The sequence below is a fragment of the Monodon monoceros genome, unplaced genomic scaffold (genome assembly GCF_005190385.1).
Source record: "Monodon monoceros isolate NGI ecotype Baffin Bay Population unplaced genomic scaffold, NGI_Narwhal_1 Super_Scaffold_18, whole genome shotgun sequence".
NCBI lineage: Eukaryota > Metazoa > Chordata > Mammalia > Artiodactyla > Monodontidae > Monodon > Monodon monoceros.
The window spans coordinates 72,874,560-72,890,012 of NW_021703774.1; the positions used below are offsets into that span (position 1 = coordinate 72,874,560).

A 15,453-nucleotide genomic window follows, 5' to 3' on the forward strand; every position below is an offset into this window, starting at 1 on the left:
CTGTTTATCGCCCAACCCCACCGCTCCACTCCCGGTGGCCAAAGCAATCCGGGCATCGCGCATGCGCCCAACCTTCTCCGCGGCCCATCCCATCCAATAGGGGAGGAGGGAGGGCCCCAGAGAAATCAAGCCAATCAGGAAGCTGCTCCTGGTCACATGACGCGGGTCCCTCGCGCCCTAACAAATCCAAGAGTCGAAGACGGCGCGCTCCTGTCTACGGTGCCTCGGTGAGTCAATCTACGTTCGACTCTTTGAAAGGACTAGGTTGCGAAGTCTGAGCAGGGGATCTGAGTACGCGGGGCTGACCCTTTCAGTTCACAGCCCAGGAAGAACTCCCGATAGAAGCGCCGTTGTCAAGTCAAAGACGTTAAACAGTTGAATATCACAAAACACATTCCACCAAGTATTCTTCCGGCTTTACTGCCTTGTTTACCATTTAGTTTAACATGCGTGCATGTCTTGCCTTCCTCTGAATGACATTCGAAACAGATCTACACTTTGCCTCAAACGCAATACTGGGCACAGTGATTGAGTTGAGTAAATATTTGATAAATGAACGAATAATGTCCATTTATTTGATAAATGGACAGGAATAAAGAGCTGTCCAAAAGGGCCACGGAAGGCGATCAGAAACCTAACACAATCTTCCTGTGATCCAAGCCCTTAGCCTCTCTCAGTTACCTATGCTCCAAAGGGCATGGAGACTCAGAGAAATTCCCCATTCTAGTCTAGTCTTCGTACTAACCCCGCTCAATTTTAACAAAATACCCTGGAGATTATGAACCCCGTTGGGGATATGAAGACCTGACTATCTCTCTCTGAACAGACTGTAAGCTGCTAGAGAGCAAGGACTGTGTTTCACCCTTGTATCTCCAGCTCCTCCCATGACGTAAGTCTGTACTTAGTAGGGGCTCAATAATTATTCGTGGAATGAATAAATGAAGAGGAATGGAGGAAAAATCCTAGGTATTGCAGCCCCCAACATGGGCCTGGTTATCCTCTATCCGGATGTCTTCTGGGTCTTCGAAAGAGAACATAGGACTTGAACGTCCAGAAAATATCTCCAAGCATTTACCTCTGCCTTCTACCCCCTGCGTCATCAAGATCTAAAATAATTGTTTCCCTGCTGCCACCTGCTGGGTTATTCATCTTCCTTTAGGTACTGAAGATAGACAAACTTCAAATGCTTGTATTACCACTTATAATTCCATAGCAGTGGGATTGTGTAACATTGAAGTATTTTATGATTCTGATTTTAAAATTGGAAATAGACCAATAAAACCCTGACTTACCAAGGCGGTAAGTCAACAGGGGGATCTTCTCCCTCGGATTTGATCTATGAATTAGATTTCAGCCCTCCTGAAAGAAGAGACCCCTGTTTTGTAGCTTCTTACGGGTTTTTGTTTCTCCTTTACGTACCAGAAAATAGCTACTATTACTCCTACCACCTTGTATTATGTCAGTCTGTTTGCTTGTTCGTCTCCCTCATAAGACTGTGAACATTCCAGGGCAAAGATTACATCTTATCCATTTTTATATCTCGGACATCTAGAATAGTGCCTGGCACAGAGCAGTGCCCAGTACATGCTCCTGAATATATGAATGGATGAGGGCAAAATTCAAAAAGTGGGGCTAGGGGTGTTTTCCATATTTTCCCCAAAACCTTGTCTTTGCCTCCACTCCCAGTCAATCCCTGGCGTGGCCTCTGAGTCATAGAGCCACTCTTCCCCAGTAACATTCCTGGCATAGCAGTACTGGGGTGACGTGGCAGGGTGTGGAAGCAGGGGCAGAACAGGACACATTGGCTTGGTGTCCCCAAGGATATGCAAAAGGGAATTCACCAATATATCCTTTAGAAAGGGGGGTGGCAATCTGGTGATCTCAAAATAGAGCCACACATACAGACTTGAAGGAAATAGTGTATACACAGATACACACAAACACACACAACCTTACTAAAGTGACCTTCATGTCTTAGGACACTTCCTAACGTCAAAATGGAGTGGCTAGGTCAACATAGAGGCAAAGTAAGAGGATGGGTATCTTATTCACTCAATTAGTCATTATTTCATTCATTCATTGAATTAGCATTATTTAGCCTCAACTACATCCTAGGCACTATGGGAATTCCTGGTATACACAGATGAAGATAAAGTCCCTGGCCTCAAAAAGATCACAGACTAATGACAAAGACAGACACAGAAATGATCAGAATAAAACATAATAGGTGCCATCACAGAGTATGCACAAATGCTGTGTTTTGAAAACCATATTTTCAGAATAAAAAATGGGAAGAGAAGTTGATACACTCTTTTTTTTTTTTTTTTTTGCGGTACGCAGGCCTCTCACTGTTGTGGCCTCTCCCGTCGCGGAGCACAGGCTCAGCGGCCATGGCTCACGGGCCTAGCCGCTCCGCAGCATGTGGGATCCTCCTGGACCAGGGCACGAACCCGTGTCCCCTGCATCGGCAGGCAGACTCTCAACCACTGCGCCACCAGGGAAGCCCCATACACTCTTTTTTTTTAATTAATTTTTATTGGAGTATATTTGCTTTACAATGTTGTGTTAGTTTCTGCTGTACAGCAAAGTGAATCGGTTATACACATACATATATCCACTCTTTTTTAGATTTCCTTCCCATTTAGGTCACCACAGAGCACTGAGTAGAGTTCCCTGTGCTATACATAGGTTCTCATTAGTTATCTATTTTATGTATAGTAGTGTATATATGTCAATCCCAGTCTCCCAATTCATCCCACCTCCCTCCTTCCCTCCTTGGTAACCATAAGTTTGTGGTTACTTATGGTAACCACAGATGTGGTTACATCTGTGACTCTATTTCTACTTTGCAAATAAGTTCATCTGTATCATTTTTCTAGATTCCACATATAAGTGATATTATACCATATTTGTCTTTCTTTTTCTGACTTCACTCTATATGACAATCTCTAGGTCCATCCATGCTGCTGTGAATGGCATTATTTTGATACATTCTTTTTTTTTATATTTATTTATTTATATTTTATTTGGCCGCCTCAGGTCTTAGTTGCGGTACGCAGGATCTTCGTTGCCGCGTGTGGGCTCTTAGTTGCGGCATATGGTATCTAGTTCCCTGACCAGGGATCGAACCCCAGGCCCCCTGCATTGGGAGCGTGGAGACTTAGCCACTGGACCACCAGGGAAGTACCGATACATTCTTGATAATACCACAAACTATTTGAGATTGGAACTATTCCCGAGGATTTAGGAGGCATGATCCCAAGCGTTATAGGAGCTGTGACTGGGAAGAGAGGAATCGGTGTTGAGAAGACTCCACTGTCGTATAGAATTGGAATTTTTCCAGATAGACAAGAAAGAAAAGAGATTTTAAGGAGAAGGAAAAGCATGGAGGCATGACAGTGAATTGGTGTCAGGGAAATGATGCTAGAATAGGATGATGTGGCAGGAGTTGAGGCTATGAAAGGCAGGGAGAGGCTAAATTATGAAGGACCTTGAGTGCCATGTGAATAATTATCACCTAGGGACTTCGCTGGTGGCGCAGTGGTTAACACTCCATGCTCTCAATGCAGGGGGCCCGGGCTTGATCCCTGGTCAGGGAACTAGATCCCACATGCATGCCGCAACTAAGAGTTCACATGCCGCAACTAGGAGCCGGCAAGCTGCAACTAAGGAGGCTGCCTGACGCAACTAAGACCCAGAGCAACCAAATAAATACAAAAAAATTAATAATTATCACCTACTAAACATCTATGTGCTTACTAAATACTGTGCTAAGCAGTTTACAAGGATTACATTTCTTAAACTTCTCAACCACCTTAAAGGGTAGGTATATTATTAGTCCCACTTTACAGATGAGAAAACTGAAATTCAGCTAGGTAAAGCAACTTGTCCAAAGTCACACAGCTAGAAGACCTTAAGCTCAAACGCAAACTCAGGTCTGACTGGCTCTAAAGCTGTGCTCTTAACCATGCTACTATTCTGCCACAAGGATTTTGGACTTTATCCTGTAGTTGACGGGGAGCCATTAAAGATTTTTGAGCAGAAGAATGACAAAATCTGCGTTTTTAGAAAGGTTTCTACTGACAGCAGAGTGGAAAACGTACTGGAGCAGAGGGAGACTGACCTCTTCTAAATGAAAATTTCTAGACTCCCAAATTCTGTACTTGGGGTAGTGGGGCTCCTGGTGTCTCCGAGCGGAGTCATTCCACAGCCCAGATGGGCGCGCGAACTGGGGCGGGGAGCTTGGGGTGGTCTCTACGCCGGAGTGGGCGGGGCTGAAGCTTTGAGAAGGCCTAGGGGATGGGACTAGGAGCCTCTCGACGCTCTGCTACTTCTGCCTGTAGGCGACCGGCTTCCGCTGCCCGCCCGCAGGTAGTGGTGTCGAGCACCGAGCCCAGAGAACGGTGATGGGTGAGGAGCTGCTGGTGGCAACGCAGTTCGTGTAGGCGATATGAGCTTGGCTGGGGGCCGGGCCCCCCGGAAGACCGCGGGGAACCGACTTTCTGGGCTCTTGGAGGCAGAGGAGGAAGATGAGTTCTACCAGACGACTTATGGGGGTTTCACAGAGGTAAGAGCCGGGCCCAGGAAGAGGGAGGGAAGAAAGCTAAAAGGAGTCCTGACGAAGGGAGAAACCTTGGACAAAGAAGGGGGCGGGGAAGAGAGAGGAGCCCTGGTAGCTGATCCTAGAGATGGGGTGGGCGAGATGGGGGGATAAACTGGAGTCCTAGAATGGGAGCCCTGGATGGGGTTGGAGGGGTCAGGAATGGAGAAGCTGTCCGGAGGACCCCAGAGTGTGTCTGAAACCTACTGTGTATTTCCCCAGTTGTGTCTCTCAGTGCACTTTTGACGTGTCTAGCATATGCCAGGCACATCGTAGTCACGCGGTATATACTCGTTGGCCCACTGCCTGGTTATTAACGTGAAGTATAGAAAGGAACCTCTCAAAAAAAATTAGAGGAACTTAGCCTACTCCTTTTTCAGCTTTCAGATCTCGTTGTATAGATGTCTTAGATAACTGTTCCTTGACTGTCCTAAAAAGTGTCCCCGTATATTTCCTTCATAAAACATATTTCAATTTGTAATTAGATTTGGTTTGCTTATTTGCTTATACTTTTCCATTAGATTGTAAGCTCTGTAAGGTCAGAGGTGGTCTCTTTTGTTCAACAGCATATGTCCAGTGTCTGGATTGAGTTGGCACTTGTTAAATTTTTATTGATTGAATCTATCCATTCTTTAAATGTTTTAAGCGCGTAGAGCAAGCCAGTCACCGTGACAGGCTCTATGGAAACAGACAGTTAAAAACACCTCTTTATCTTTACATATTCCAGACTCCAATGGGGGAATTAGCTGAGTTAACAGTCAGTTAAAATATTGTGTGATAAGGAGTAAAATAAGTGTTAAGCATATAGAGTACTATGGTAACACATGGGAGCCAAAGTTGTTGTTTGGGATGGGCATCCCTGGGGGACATGATGTTTAAGCTGAGGACAGTATGAAAAGTAGGTCTTGGGTGGATGAAGAGCAGTAGGACTGGAAGCAGGGAGAGGAGGAAGGTTAGTCCAGCGAGGGGGTGGGGCAGAATATGTAAAGGCACTGAGATCCTTGTCTGGAACTCACACATCTACTCTCATCCTCCAGACCATGAAGGAGAATAAAAGTTAGAGGGAGTAGGCATGGGCCAGATCCTGTAAGGCCTTGTGAGCCATGTTAAGGAGTTTTGCTCTTCATTCAAAGGACTGAGAAGATTATTTCATGATCAGATTTGTACTTTAGAAAGATCACTCTGTAATGAGGAAAATGATTTGAAGGAGGCAGTGGGAGTGGAGAAACATGGATAGGAGAGTTCAAGAGAAATTAAGGAAATAGAACCCACAGGACTTGGTGACTGATTAGGGATCATTACTTACACAGCCCTGACCAATTAGTTTAAAATAGAACCTTCTCATTCCTCCTCCAAAAGCCATTTTCCTATTCCTGTCATTTTACAAGTCATTATTTAATATGTACCCTTCATGCTTCCAAAAAGGATCTAAGGAGGCTTACCATATAAACAAAAAGTAGGAACAGTAAAAATAGAGACAGATCAGAAGTAATTGTACCAGGGCCTCTGCTAAAATGGTAATAGCAGTTGATATTAAATTTAGCTGTGACTTTCCTGGCAACCAAATCCTGAATTTCTTTTTTTAGTAAGAAAGAAGCATATAAGTTCTTCAAGAGAGGTAAACTTCAGCTTTAAACCTAGGGAGAATTGTATCCTTATATATAAAGTAACAGGGGTTTAGTAGATGTTGTAAAAACATTCTCTTATCTAGTCATGTCTCTTAATGACCCTCGATAAAAGCCAAAGAAATGGTAGTAAATACGAAACTTAGTGAAAGCATTTCAATTGGGCACTAAGCTAATGTGTGGTTGAACTACTACCCTCTGGTGATTTGACTTAATACCAGGTCAGTGCTGAAGGGATTAATGTGTTCCCAGGTTGTCTTTCACAGACATTAGTTGGGAGGAAATGATGGTCATCAGTGCAAGACTGAACGCTGGCTGGCTGGCTTGGAGTGTCAACTGTCTGTGTTATTTGCTTACTTCGGCACCATGTGTACCAAGATTAGCCCATTAATCTCATCATTGATTAAAGAGAAAGCCACATGTTTGAGGTGCAGCCCCGCCCAATTAACTCTCCTGCCCCCAACTGTTTTTTTTTTCCTCTTTCCTTTCCAGTGTGGCTGCCGTTTTAGCCCTAGCTTGTATCACCTCAGGCCTTGGCTCTACTCCATGTTCTCTTCCCCAGCACATCCGACCACCTCCAGAGCTTTCTGAAACACCCCTTGTATACAGTTTTCCCCTCCCCGCAAATCTTCGGTGGCTTCCCATTATAGATAGTAGTAGTACCCAACTATTTTTCTGTCCCAACTCACCTGAGGAATGAGACATATTTCTTGGTAACTTTAGTTTACTTCAGCAGTGATTATCAATGCTGGGACAAGTAAGGAGAGGGAGAGGATTGAGAATCACTGGTCTGCAAGTTAAAGTCATAAGTTTATTAGTCTGACATTTAAGTTTCTCTACAGATTGAATGCAACCTTCTTTTCAAATCTTGTATCTCTCTAGGGCAATCAGTTAATGTTGGAAGGAGGCTGTACTGGAGCCAAAAGCAGTCAGCTAGGAAGACTTCTTGCCAGAGACAAACCTGCTTTACTTAGGTCTAAATGCTTATTCTATCAACATGTTATACACATTCCTGCTTCTGCATCTTTGTTCCTGCCATTTGATCTGCCCATGATTCCTTCTTCCCTCTTGGTTATCTAAACACTACCAGTATTTTAAACCATGGCTCAAGTCCTCTTCATTCTTTAGAGTCTAAAGCAGGGTTTAGTAAACTACAACCTGCTGGCTGAACCTGGCCCACTACCTATTTTAATCTGGCCCTTTACAGAAAAAGTTTGCCAACCCCTGTTCTAAAGGAATAAACTCTAAAGTTTAGACCTTCCCAGGCCACCTATTCATAGCAGGTGTACCTTCCTCTGAACACCTGTAACATTTTATTGCCTTTGGTAGTTTATATGTTGCCTTGTATTAAAACTTCCTTTTATAATTATGCTGTGACATCTACTAGACTGTGAGACCCCTGAAGGTAGAGATCAAACCATATCCTTTTGTACCCCAGCACTTAACACAGTGTGCTAGAGGAGAAGGGCAAGCAATTAATGTTAGAAGGGGTTGTGCTGGAGCCATCAGCTAGGAAAGCTTCTTGCTTGAGGCAAATGAAAGGTTGAGATGGGAAGGAGAGTGGGGCAGCCCTTATCAATAAGCAAAGGGATTCTCTTCGTCCTGGAGGGGCATTAACAACTGATGCCAGTGAGAACCTCATCTCCCTATGTCCCCAGGAATCAGGAGATGATGAGTATCAAGGAGACCAGTCAGACACAGAGGATGAGGTGGACTCTGACTTTGACATCGACGAAGGGGATGAACCATCCAGTGATGGAGAAGCAGAAGAGCCAAGAAGGAAGCGCCGAGTAGTCACCAAAGCATATAAGGTGCAGGGGAGGCCTGGTTTTCTTGGACTTCCTTCATTTGTAGTCTCCCTTTCATCAGGTCCCAGTTGTCCCCACACCAATCTCATTTCCTACTCTGCTGGTTTTCTCTTCCTAAGATCTTCATCTTCTTTCTTCTATTTCTTCTCTTCCCTGGTGTCTGATTCCAATCTGTCCCCAGGAGCCTCTGAAGAGCTTGAGGCCTCGAAAGGTCAGCACCCCAGCTGGTAGCTCTCAGAAGACCCGAGAAGAGAAGGCACTGCTTCCACTAGAACTACAGGATGATGGCTCTGACAGTGAGTGGGGATGTTTGGGTCAACTGACAAAATTGAAATATGGTGATAAAATATTGTATTAGTGTTAAGTTTACTGAAGTTGGTAACTGTACTATGGGTATGTAAGGACAATTCTTATTCTTAGGAAATATACACCGAGTATTTAGGGGAAGAGAGCCATGATGTGTGCAACTTAACTCACAGATTATTCAGAAAACACACACACACACAATGCAAATAGGGCAAGATATTAACAGGTGATCTGGTAAAGGATACATGGGTGTTCTTTGTACCATTCTTACAAATTTTTTGTAAGTTTGAAATGATTTCCAAATAAAAACTTTTAAAATTAAAAAAAAAAAAATACAGAGGAGGTAGACATGAATTCAAAGATTTCTCCCTCTCTTATTTTCTTCCCAGGTCGGAAGTCCATGCGGCAGTCTACAGCTGAGCACACACGACAAACATTCCTTCGGGTACAAGAGAGGCAAGGCCAGTCACGGCGGCGAAAGGGGCCCCACTGTGAGCGGCCACTGACCCAGGAGGAGCTGCTCAGGGAGGCCAAGATCACAGAGGAGCTCAACTTACGTTCACTGGGTCAGTCTGTGGTTTTCAGAACAGTGGGTAGAGGGGCTGAGGAGCATGAGAAAAACTGAGACCTGGAGGACCCAAAGAACTGGAAAGATGGAGATTTGGGACAAGGGAATCAGAAGAAAGAAATGGGGAGAGTATGTGATTAGGGGCAAGGAAGTAAGCAGTTATGAGGGCTCTGAAGAACAAGTTATATTGAAGTACTTTGGTGTAAAATAAGAATCGTATAGAACTCAGTGCAGATCCTAGTTCTGCTGTTGGTTTGCTGTAAGACTGCAGGCAAATTATGTGCAACCTACTTGCATCTTTCTCTCCTTGTTCACAAAATGGGGCGATGATGCCTACTTTAATGATCATGAGAATTAGAAGTTGAGTAGAATCAGTCAGTTCATGGGATACATTGCTATAAAGTAAAAATTCTTTAAAATCTCTTCAGTTTATGTGCTATTGGGCACACAGTCATGTATGGTAATATATTGTACAAAAACATACATTTCTTTGAAGGATGGTGAGGATTCTCAGATCATGAGAGGTACGTGAGAAATTGAGGGAACAGCAGATTTCTTACCTCGCATCACATGCTCACTCTGGGGCATACTGGCATTGAGTGAAACAACAGGTGAAATCTCCTACAACATTTAATTTGTTATTTCTCTCTCTCTGAATCTCTCTCTTTTTTGACTAAGCACATATAATTGAACATGTATAACCCAAATACAATTTCACTGTGGAGTAGAAGATTGTTTACCCAGAATATCTGGACCCAACTCCTTTCAGTTTAATGATAGTTTTGAAATTTAGATAACTTAACTCCAAAAGACCACAATGACCGAGAAAAGATTTAATTCGTTTCCAACATTTTCAGGATGTATTCTCGTGACATTTTTTTTTTAATATTTTCGCTTTAAAATGGGAAATATAACCTCTGTCTGTATAATGGCGATGCCGTGCTTTAAAACAGTAGCTATCTCTTAAAACATATAAATGACTGAGAACCATCACAAATAACGTGGTCACTTGATGTCACTGCAATTACAATCTGTATCCTTTGACTACGTTGATTGTTTCAGGCCACTGTGAAGAAAGTGATTCCCAAGCTTCTGATATCAGTAACTGACGTAGGAGATCCTGGAGGGGCTTGTTTAGCAGGAGAAAAAATAATAAGCTCATTTTTGAACATGTTGGATTTGAAGTGTCTATGAGCAGTTCATGCAGTGCTGAGAAGTCAGTTAAATACACAGATCTGATGCTTGGACAAGATATCTGGGCTAGAAATATAAATTCGGAAGTTTTAGAATATGGATGGTAATTGACATTGGAGTGGATGAGATTACCCAGGGAGAAAGCATAGAGGGAGAAGAGTAGACAGAGGCTCAAGAAGGTCCTGCAGACACTAAAATGTAATGGTCTCCTATAAGAGGAGGAGCTTAGAAAAGAATCTGAGAAGTGGCCAGAGAGTGGGAAACTCCAGGAGAGTTTGTCATAAGAGCACTAAGGAAAGGGACTGTTAGAGGACAGTAGCTGCTGAGAGCTGCTGAGACACCAGTGAAGAGAACTGAGAAGTGTCCATTGGTTTTGGTGACATGGAGGTCAGAGATGACCTTAGCACTTTTTGGGGACCAGGCCATTTGGAAGTTGGTTGGGAAGCCAGATTTCTAAAATTTGGCCATGAAGGGTAGGAGAGGGAACAGGGAGGTCTGGGGTCAAGGTAGAGTTTGTCATTGTTCTGTTTTATTCAAAGATTGGAGAGTGTGTATTTTTCGTGAGATGCAACTGAAAGAATTTAAAGACAGAAAAGAAAGAAAGGATTGTTATTAGTGTAGGGTTTTGGAGAAATGGGAGGCGGGGTGGGAGCTAGGGCATGGGTGGAAGAATTGGCCTCCATTAAGAGGAAGGAAGGAAGGGTGGCTCATAGTTGTAGGGTTGTAAATCCAGAGCAGGACAGTGCAGTAGTTTTCATCTGATGTCTTTTAGGCACTGTCATCTCTCAGGTGTTGGGAATAGAGTTGGAAGCTTGAGAGTGAAGACTGTTTGAAATAGTTGTGGAGATAGGATCATCTGCTGGTGTTGGCAGGTCTGTTGAAGTTTGGGACCATGAATTTCTGGGGTTCCATTCTACCTATTATGTAACTTTTCTCCAGTAGCACTCAGCAATCCAGGTCTGGGCGAGGGAGTTTAGACTGACAAGAGAATGACTGATAGATTGAGGAACCTAAGCTCGATTTAAAAAGGAAAGCAAGGGGCTTCCCTGGCGGTCCAGTGGTTAAGACTCCGCACTTCCATTGCAGGAGGCACGGGTTCAATCCCTGGTTGGGGAACTAAGATCCCCCATGCTGTGCTGTGCGGCCAAAAAATAAATAAAACAGAGGGTTTAAATGAATAAATAAATAAATAACAATGAAAATGAAGGCTGGAAGGGGTGATAGATAGAATGAAGAGATATTCTGGTATTAGAAGTACTGAAGACCTAGAAGAACAGAGGTATCTAGAGTGTAGAGCAAAGAGACCTGAAGTGTGGGGCCCAATAGGACATGGGCACATCCTGCCCAGGATGTGGGAGAATAATCAGCCTGTACCAGAGGAGAGTGTTGGCCTCTGTGGAAGACAGGTTTCCCGTAAGGCAAGTTTTGGAAGGCATGCTGAGTGAGGAAATTGAGGAAATAGATGAGCTGGCTGATTATAGAGCAGGAGTTACAGAGGGTACAGGGACGTGTTCAAGAGAAGGGTTGGAAGGTTGGCTCAAGAGAAAGAAAGCAGTATTACCAACCAGAATTCAAGTACAAAAGAGGTTAAAGCACTGGGGGTGTGGGGGGATGGGGGGCGGAGGGGTGTAGTCCAGAGGACTCTTTTGCTCTTACTCTATCTAGAGGATTGTGTTCACAGTACCCACGTTTAAGGAGGACAAAGGGGCCAGAAATATTTAGATCTGTTTATACATTAACAAATCTTTATTGAATTCCTGTAATGTGTGGAATGCTGCGTGACCGTGATAATGTATAGGTAATATGAGTCACAGTCACTGCCCTTAAGGAAGAGACATATATACCAACAATGAACTGCCATAGAGCAGTGTCACCGGGTCCAGCCAGGGGAACTGTGGTGAACTAGAGAGGAGTGCCTGAAAGGAGGAGCAGTTACTCAGCTCAGCTAATTGTTGCCCTGTGAGAATACAGACACAGGGTTGCCAGATTTTCTTATTATTTTTAAAAGGGACCAGAAATCTCTGTATTTAAATGTAATTTCCTGACTTTTAAATGTCAGCAACTAATTCAAAATTTTCTTTAAAACACTATCCAAATCAAGCAAAACACATAAGGGAGCTGCCATCTTGCAGCCTCTGCCATAGACTGTGATAAGTACAGGAATAGAAGAGTATTTTAGGCACAGGGGTGGCAAAGGAGGGAGTGACTCAGAACCACGTTGTATGAAGAATGGTTCAGTGGAAGGGGTGTTGTGATCAGCCTGGAGAGAGACGGACACTAATTTCTTTCTTTCTTTTTTTTAACTGGGGTGTAGTTGCTTTACAGTGTTAGTTTCTGCTGTACAGCGAAGTGAATCAGCTGTATGTATACATATATCCCCTCTTTTTTGGATTTCCTTCCCATTTAGGTCACCACAGCGCATTATGTAGAGTTCCCTATGCTGTACAGCAGGTTCTGATTAGTTATCTGTTTTATACATATTAGTGTATATATGTCAATCCCAATCTCCCAAGTCATCCCACACCCCCTTTCCCCCCTTGATGTCCATACATTTGTTCTCTACGTCTGTGTCTCTATTTCTGCTTTGCAAACAGGTTCATCTGTACCATTTTTCTAGATTCCACATATATGTGTTAACATACAGTATTTGTTTTTCTCTTTCTGACTTACTTTACTCTGTATGACAGTCTCTAGGTCCATCCACGTCTCTACAGAAGACCCAATTTCGTTCCTTTTTATGGCTGAGTAATATTCCAGTGCATTTATATACCACATTTTCTTTATCCATTCATCTGTTGATGGACGCTTAGGTTGCTTCCATGACCTGGTTATTGTAAATAGTGCTGCAGTTAACATTGGGATGCGTGTGTCTTTTTGAATTATGGTTTTCTCTGGGTATATGCCCAGTAGTGGGATTTCTGTGTCATATGATAATTCTATTTTTAATTTTTTAAGGAACTTCCATACTGTTCTCCATAGTGGCTATATCAATTTACATTCCCACCAACAGTGCAAGAGGGTTCCCTTTTCTCCACACCCTCTCCAGCATTTATTGTTTGTAGATTTTTTGATAATGGCCATTCTGACCGGTGTGAGGTGATACCTTATCGTAGTTTTGATTTGCATTTCTCTAATAATTAGTGATGTTGAGTATCTTTTCATGTGCCTCTCGGCCATCTGTATGTTTTCTTTGGAGAAATGTCTATATAGGTCTTCACCCATTTTTTGATTGGGGTGTTTGTTTTCTTGATATTGAGCTGCATGAGCTGTTTGTATATTTTGGAGATTAATCCCTTGTCTGTTGCTTCGTGGATACTAATTTCAACTATTTAAAGGACTGTCAAGTGGAAGACAGGTTAGACTTGTGTCCCTTATGGCCTTAAAAGGTAAAACAGTGTCAACAGGAAGTATGTTGCAGCTCAAAATGGGAAAGAACTCTTAAATGACTAGAGATGCCTGAAGATGCAGTGCACTGCCTTGGATGGGAGCAAGTTGACAGGGCTGTAACGGAGAGGTATCTGGGGAAATGAGTAGGCTCTTCATCAAAGGGTCCCTTTCAACTCTGAAGTCCTACAGTTCTGAGTGGGTGAGGAACCAAGTGGACCTAAGAAATGATGAGCAGAGAGGATGTCAAGATGGGCAAGCAGAAAGCTTATGAAATGGGAGATGCTTGAGGGCCTTAGAGGACTTTCCTGATTGGCTTGGGTAGGCAGTGACTAGACAGCCAGGAAGATAAGAGACTGTAGGACAGACCTGGGGTTTGGGAAGACGGGAATTGACCATCCGCTCATTCCTTCCTGAAGAGACATATGAGCGGCTTGAGGCTGACAAAAAGAAGCAGGTCCACAAGAAGCGGAAGTGCCCTGGGCCCATAATCACCTACCATTCAGTGACAGTGCCACTAGTTTCGGAGCCAGGCCCTAAAGAAGAGAATGTCGACGTAGAAGGGTGAGTGAGTGAACCTCAAGGGGAGAAGAGAAGTGCAGTTTCTCCCTTCTGTATTCAGCTTGTATTCCCTCAGCCCCATCTCACTTGCTTTCCTCACACAGCTCTCTAACACCTGAGTATCTTTCAGATTCCTCTTCCTGTCATCTCCTATTTCTCTTTTAGCCTCTCTCTTCTCCTTTTCTGGTTTTCCATCCAGCTCTGCTTTGTTTTGTCCTATCACTTAATAGATTCTCTCAGAATGTTGCCACCCACTGCCTCCTCCTCTTTCCTCACCTGTCTGATCTCTTTATCAGTTTTCTCTCCTCAGCTTTTTTAAATTTTTAAATTATTTATTTATTTATTTGGCTGCGCTCAGTCTTAGTTGCAGTGTGCATGTGGGATCTAGTTCCCTGACTGGGGATCGAACCCGGGTCCCCTGCATTGGGAGAGAGGAGTCTTAACCACTGGACCACCAGGGAAGTCCCTCAGCTCTTTGTGTTTTTCTCTGTCTTTTCCCTCAGACTTGATCCTGCTCCCACAGCTTCTGCATTGACTCCCCGTGCTGGGACTGGACCCGTCATCCCTCCTGCTCGCTGCTCACGTACCTTCATCACTTTTAGTGACGATGCGACGTTTGAGGAATGGTTTCCCCAAGGGCGGCCTCCAAAGGTCCCTGTTCAGGAGGTCTGCCCAGTGACCCATCGCCCAGCCCTGTACCGGGACCCTGTTACAGACATACCCTACGCCACTGCTCGAGCCTTCAAGATCATCCGTGAGGCCTACAAGAAGTACATCACTGCCCACGGACTGCCACCCACTGCTTCAGCCCTGGGCCCTGGCCCACCACCTCCTGAGCCCCTCCCTGGCTCTGGGCCCCGAGCCTTGCGCCAGAAAATTGTCATCAAATGAAGGGATGTCTAGTCCTTAGAAACCTCTTTCCTGTCCTAACTTGGGGCTCTTAAGTTAGGGCTCTTAAGAAGCCCGCTTCTCCCCTTTGTCATCGCTGATCTTTGTCCAGCCCGTCTCTGTATTTCTTTCCCTGTCTTTTCCCTTAGTTCCTACACTGCTTTTGTTTGTGTTTTTTAATCTAATAAAATAGAAAGATCCCTTTTGTCTGGTGTCTAGTCTAAGTTGGGAGCAAAAAGTATTTGTGAATGTCTGCGTATATATGGGCCTTTATATTTGTTTAATAGCATTTATTATGAGTTGCCCTTTTTACTTATTTATTTTTTTAAGGGTTATTTTTATTTTTTGGCTGTGCTGCGTGGCTTGCAGGATCTTAGTTCCCTGACCAGGGATTGACCCTGAGCCTTCAGCAGTGAAAGCGCCGAGTCCTAACCGTTGGACTGCCAGGGAATTCCCAGAGTTGCCCTTTTTGAATTGTAAAATATTCATTCCTCCAACAGTTTATAAACACCTTAAAAT

At 43.9% G+C, this 15,453-nt stretch overlaps 1 protein-coding gene across 1 annotated transcript; it reads left to right on the top strand.

The window, feature by feature from the left end:
* Positions 1 to 4,358: 4,358 nt before the first annotated feature.
* VPS72 (vacuolar protein sorting 72 homolog) lies at positions 4,359 to 15,135 on the top strand. Its single transcript, XM_029230019.1, has 6 exons — positions 4,359 to 4,567; positions 7,884 to 8,036; positions 8,215 to 8,329; positions 8,729 to 8,905; positions 13,905 to 14,049; positions 14,550 to 15,135. Exons 1-6 carry the CDS (start codon positions 4,451 to 4,453, stop codon positions 14,935 to 14,937), a joined length of 1,095 nt encoding a protein of 364 aa, XP_029085852.1. The 5' UTR covers positions 4,359 to 4,450; the 3' UTR covers positions 14,938 to 15,135.
* The last annotated feature ends 318 nt before the right edge of the window (positions 15,136 to 15,453 follow it).

What these genes read in the sequence shown, in the direction of transcription:
- VPS72 (XM_029230019.1), top strand. Translation starts at nt 4,451, where the DNA reads ATGAGCTTGGCTGGGGGCCGGGCCCCCCGGAAGACCGCGGGGAACCGA. An exon ending in TAGTCACCAAAGCATATAAG is followed by an intron (nt 8,037 to 8,214) that starts GTGCAGGGGAGG and finishes ATCTGTCCCCAG; the next exon opens with GAGCCTCTGAAGAGCTTGAG. An exon ending in GCTCAACTTACGTTCACTGG is followed by an intron (nt 8,906 to 13,904) that starts GTCAGTCTGTGG and finishes TCCTTCCTGAAG; the next exon opens with AGACATATGAGCGGCTTGAG.